The sequence below is a fragment of the Vipera ursinii genome (assembly GCF_947247035.1).
Source record: "Vipera ursinii genome assembly, chromosome: 6".
Taxonomy (NCBI): Eukaryota; Metazoa; Chordata; class Lepidosauria; order Squamata; family Viperidae; genus Vipera; species Vipera ursinii.
In genome coordinates, this window is record NC_139515.1 from 76471442 (window position 1) to 76477224 (window position 5783).

The 5783-nt window shown below is 53.1% G+C and overlaps 1 protein-coding gene across 1 annotated transcript; it reads right to left on the bottom strand.

The window, feature by feature from the left end:
• Window positions 1-536: 536 nt before the first annotated feature.
• On the bottom strand, window positions 537-2719 carry TMEM121B (transmembrane protein 121B). The gene has a single exon (XM_083366813.1). It carries the CDS (start codon window positions 2452-2454, stop codon window positions 823-825), a length of 1632 nt encoding a protein of 543 aa, XP_083222939.1. The 5' UTR covers window positions 2455-2719; the 3' UTR covers window positions 537-822.
• Between the last annotated feature and the right edge of the window lie 3064 nt (window positions 2720-5783).

Consider the following 5783-nt stretch of genomic DNA (forward strand, 5'->3'; position numbering starts at 1 on the left):
AGGAAAGACTTAGGAATCTAAGTCTTCAGATTCTAAGAATCTAAGAATGTTTTTGTTAAAAAAAAAGCTTATTGCTGCCATCATTCGGCTCAGTGGATACATTACTGGGATTAATTGGGAATGGGATGGGAATGTACCTATTCCCTTGGAGAAGAGATACCTGGATACATTTCCAAAAGTTATATATCTCCATGTTTATAAATAGTTGGGTAGGGAAGAGAGGGAAGCAAGAATAGCATGAAGAATGCAACAAGAGATCCAAATTGCATGGATTCTCTCTGTCCAGGCATCCATTCCATAAAGCGTTCTATCCCTCTTGACTACGACTGCATGGACATCCTTGCCCTGCTGGAATCACCATAAGCCAATGTTCACGTTATGAGCCAAGTATCTACAGGGAAGTAGTTGTTGTGTGGCAGGGTTTTCAGAAAGCAAACTGAGATTGGGAATGGATTTGCGAACGATGACAACAACAGAATGGGAAAGCCCATAATTAAGACTTGACCAAAAGGAAACTTCACAAATACATGGGGGAAAGGTATAATAAAGACTACAAAGTAAACACAAATTAGAACCCCCATTTTCCCGCTGCATTCAGTAAGTGACCAACACAGTTATGGAGAAGGAGTAAATTTGGTGGGACAACTGAATGGATGCCATCTATTGAAGGAGGCCTAATAACTGGACAGCTGTAAACACCAAATAACCAGAGAGGGCCGGGCAGCTAAACAGGATTAAGAAGGAATACAGTTTACAGCAGGTGGAATGGGTAGGATGGAGGGAGGGCCCCCAGTCTGATTTTGAAGCCCCCTCCCTTTGTCCTCAGCTCTGGGCAGTGACAGCCAATGTGTTGACGTAGCCATGGGGCCCCATGTCGTTCTCTGAGATGCAGTGACTGAGCTGGCCAGCCCCGACGCCCGTGGAAAGGACGGGCACGTTCTTGCCCTTGCCTCCCTGTCCGCTGGCAGAGTGGAGAAGGTAGCAGGTCTCCATGGCTTCCAAGGCCCGGCAGGCCAGAAAGAAGAGGTTCTTCAGCATGAAGATGGAGAGCGGCTGCTGGTAGCGCACCAGCAGGAGGCAGCGCAGGGCCAGCAGCGGCGCATCCAGGAGTCCGGCGGGCAGCAGCCAGTGCAGAGCCAGGCGGCCGGCGCCGGGGGCCCGCGGCGCGTTCAGCTCGTAGAGCCAGAGCACGGGCGAGGCCAGGCACAAGAAATAGACGGCGATCAGAACGTAGCGGACGGGCGGCGGCAGGGGCAAGGCGGGCCGGCCCGGCTGCAGGAGCAGCAGCTCCAGGAGGGTGAAGCTGTCCAGCAGGTCCAAGCAGGTGGCCAGGAAGGCGGCGGAGGCGCGGTGCTGGGGCGGCGGCTGGGGCGGCAGGAGCAGCTGGCCGCCGGCGGGATCGGTGCTGATGGCGCGCAGGAGGCAATAGAGCAGCGGGGCCGAGAGCGCCAGCGTGATGCGGAAACCCGTGGCGCCCAGCGGCAGGCGCAGCTCGACCAGCTCCAGGATGGACGTGCCCAGGATGAGGGCCGCCTTGGGCGTGAAGGCGATGGCGTAGATCAGCCAGGCCAAGTGGGCGTAGGCGAAGTCGCCGCCCCGCGGAGCGGCTCCCGTCTTGCCCCCCGAGCACGCCCCGCCGCCGCCTCGGCCGCCGTACGGGCCGTGAGCCAGCAGCGGGTGCAAGGGCGGCGGCGGCGGGTGGGCCCCCGCGGGCCCCCACGGCCGCTCCCGCCGACGCGCGCGGCTGTTGCGGCAGAAGAAGATGCTCCAGCCGGCCGCCAACACCAGGTCGGTGGCGATCCAGCTGCACCAGTACAAGTCGGTGACGGCGATCAGGTAGATGTCCAGCAGCGCCCCCTGGCCCAGCAGCAGCACCAAGGACAGCGCCTGGTAGCCCCAACGCGGGCCCGACGGACCCCCGACCGAGCCCCCCGACCACGGCAGCCCGGCCGCCGGGCCCGCCGCCGCCGCCGCCCCCGGCCCGGCCAGCGGAGTCCCGTACAGCTCGCCGGCGGTCATGGTGCAGCCCGACGACGAGGAACTGCTGAAGCCTGACGAGGCACAAGCGGCGGCGGCGGCGGCGGCGGGAATGGCCACTACGGCCGCCGGCGAGGCGGGCTCCTGCGCCGGCACCAGCGGCTTAGCTTCTTCCGCTCCGCCTTCCTCGTCCTCCTCGTCCTCCTCCTCGCTGCTGCTGTGGCTGCGGCTGCTGCTCCGGGTCCCGCTCGTGGTCGAACTGGAAACCGAGCCCCGCCTGCCCCTCCGGGTGCCGCCGCTGGAGCTGCTGCTGCTGCTGCTGCTGCTGCTGACGCCGCCGCCGCCGCCCAGAAAGAGCGGCTGCAGATCCCCGGCGGCGGCGGCGGCGGCGGCGGCGGCGGGGGGAGGCGGCGGGGGAGCCTGGAAGGAGCCGGAGGAGGAGGAGACCGAGCGCTGGTTGGAGACCACCCGGTGCATGGTCAGCCTGAGCCCGCTGCCCAAGGCGACGGGCGGGCCGGCGGGCCACAGCCCTCCAGCCCGGCCGGCCACCAGAAAACCAGCGACCCTGCCCGGCGCAGTCCAGCCGCGGGGAGCTCGAGCGCTGGGCGGACGGGCGGGCGAGGCTGAGCGAACGCGGAGACCCGGCCTGGATCGTCGGAATCCGGGCAAACCCGGAGCGGATCGGCGCGGAGGAGGAAGAGAAGGTAGAGAAAAGGCAGAGCCGCTGGGGAGAGGCGGCCTTTGAGGGTCCCGGGCGCGCTTTGTCTGCTCCGAGGAAGCCGCTGCCGAGCCGCGGAAGGACGCGGGCAGGGGCGGGCGCGAGGTAGGAGACACTTGGGAGGGAAGCCCCCCCCTCCTTCCCGCGCTCTTCTTGGCAACTGGGTGGGCAGCCGGTGACAGCAGCACATGAGTCACTTACTTGCTGGAGGGGGCAGGAAATCGTTGCTTAGCTGGAAAGGCAGTCTGAGATTCTGAGTATCTCCCTCCACCCCCCCACCCCCGACTTTGGGAATTAAGGAGGGGTTGTTGGAAGAGACTCTTGTCCAACATGGAGCCCACCCACCCCATGAATTCTGTGACAACTGTCCGAAGGAGTCTTTCTTGAATTCACGGGCCCCCAAGTTGCTAGCCTGATGACTTAAGTCTTAAACCACTATGCCAAACTGCCTCTCCAAGAGTTGGACTACAAGTTCCTATATCATCTCCGGAGAAAGTATAGAGGGCATCAGATGGAGAAAGGTGACTTTTGCGTTAGATTGCTTTCTGCTTTACACACTTGTAAGCCCAAGGTTCCAAAGGGGGCTTCTTCCCCCTTCTCGCCTTCTCTGAGAAGGACGTTTAATCCTGCCGGTGGTCTTTGGGCAGAACTCTTTATGACCCTGTCCTCGCCCAACCAGAACAGTCTGGCGTGATGCGATATCAATGATCCTGAGCTGCTAGTTATTCTTCGCAGCATCCTCTTGGCTACTTGAGAAAATTTAAGCCTGCCATGTGGAAGTCAGTCAGGAGAAACCTATGTTACTGGGCTACAATTCTGCAAAGGCACAAAGAGGACTCCAAAATGTTTAAAGTATATTTAGAGTGTATTAAGAAGATTCGTGGTAAAGAAAAACATGGATGGGTGTTAGGGTTAAAGAACTTGGATTTAGAAGTAGCAACGAAGGACCAATAGATAGTTCCCTTCTAACAGGGAGGAAGGAAACCAAGTATTTGTCCTGAGCACAATAGAATAAAACCAAATTATAACACCAGGCTATGTAATTAGTCTATGTACTTAGAAGTTCGGCATCCTACAATCTGAGGTGGGGCTTCTCTGTTCTTGCCCACAGACAGGCAATTCTCTTGAACAGAACAAAAGCTTCCAGCAAATTTCTTCCTATTTAGCTTCAAAGGGAGGAGAATTATTCTTGCTTAGAGATTTGCCTAGGTAGCCCCTTGTGAACATACCTTAACAGAAGCAGAAGAGGGGGGGAAATCTACAGATCAATTGTGTTTGGATCTAACAGGACTTTGTTGAAGCTTGCCTTGTTAGACTAATGCCCCAAAATGCAGCGTGGATTTGCAAAGTGTTCAAATGCTCCAGTACAAAATACAAATCCACTGCAAAGTGACATCAGGCACGGCTATCTGCCCGAAAAAACAAGGTTAAAAAAGCAACTTACATTACAATGCCATGGCCCAAATGTGGGCTTTTTTAACCAGTCTTTTAATGATATTCTTAAATATTACAATTTATAACAATAAAAATTAATACAAACTAAAAAGAAAAAAAAATAAGGTCTAGCTTTTTACTTTTTGGTCCATAGATAATGTTAAATGATAGTAAGACAATAACTACTTTTATGACTAAATTATTTATACATCATAATTATTCTTCTAATACCACTCATACTTTGAAAAGGATTGAGACTGCTAGGAGACAGAACAGACTTTCTCTCTCTCTCTCTCTCTCTCTCTCTCTCTCTCTCTCTCTCTCTCTCTCTCTCTCTCTCTCTCTCTCTCTCTCTCTCTCTCTCTCTCTCTCTCTCTCTCTCTCTCTCAATATTGCTGGAAAGAGCAGGAGTGAGAATTTTATTCTCCAGATTATCAAGAGCCATCTTTCTTTAGAGCAAAGAGTCTGAATAAGGGGGGGAGTGTTTTAAATAAAACAGCCGAAGCCCACAATTATGCCTCACAAAATCTGTCAAGAGGTAGCAGGTGCAGAAGGGAGACAAAGAGAGTAAGACAATTGGATTCCTCTTTAAAAGTGCAAATAGCTGTTTCAGTGGGAGGGGAGGGATGACACTCCTGAGACAATAAGCAGTTTCACAAGCCAAATTAACATGCCAAGATGGTGCTGAACACTCTCGGCTCAATGGCTCTCATGTTGCTGATTTTCCAAGCTCTCCAATGGCTAATTCCTGTTTTCCATTCTGTTCAGTTTGCATCTCATTTCCCCTCTTCTGTCTCTTCACTGGCTCCTTTTGTTCGACACCTGAACACAAGAAGCCATGTTTTACTGACCTCCTTTCAAAGGATTTGCTGCAGCTCCCCAGAATTGGTGGACCAAAGAGGTCCTTGGTCGCCTTGTCCAGAAATCTTGACCGTGGATTGCATCTGGAAAATTTGGATTGGAATCTAGTGTCCTATACTTTAAATCCATAATTCCAGCTTCTCTCTACTCTAAAGCAAGAGAGGGCAGGTAGTCTTTGATTTATAATCCCAATTGGGACCAGAATTTCTGTTGCTAAGCGAGGTGATTGTTAAGTAAATCATGCCCAATTTTACATTTTTTGCCATGATTAAACAAATCACTGCAATTAAATAAATTCAGCTTCCCCCATTGACTTCGCTTGTTGGAAGCAGCTGGGAAGGTTGCAAATGGTGATCACGTGACCCTAGGATGCTGCAACTGTTTTAAATATATGCTGGTTTCAAAATCCGTCATGTGACTGTGGGGATGCTGCATCAGTCATAAATGTGAGATTTGTCACTTTTTACAGTGCTGTTGTAATTTCAAATGGTCACTGAATGGTTGTAATTCAAGGACTATCGGGATACCCTTCCTTGTAAGTAACCTAGGTATGTACATGACTAGATCTAGATTTCTAACAAGAAACAAGAGGCTTGGAGGGAAAGGTTGAGGTAAACACACAGCCCTGATTAAAATGGGTGCTCCACACTTTATACACATACAAGTCCAGAAAGGGAAGGTCTATCTGGGGGACAATTAACACCATAAATCAGAGGTCCCCAATCTTTTGGGCACCAGGGACCGATTCCGTGGAGTGGTTTTTCCACAGACCGGAGGATGCGTGGTTTTGTGT

Excerpts from the sequence above, each read along its gene's own strand:
- TMEM121B (XM_083366813.1), bottom strand. The coding sequence starts at position 2,454 with ATGCACCGGGTGGTCTCCAACCAGCGCTCGGTCTCCTCCTCCTCCGGC.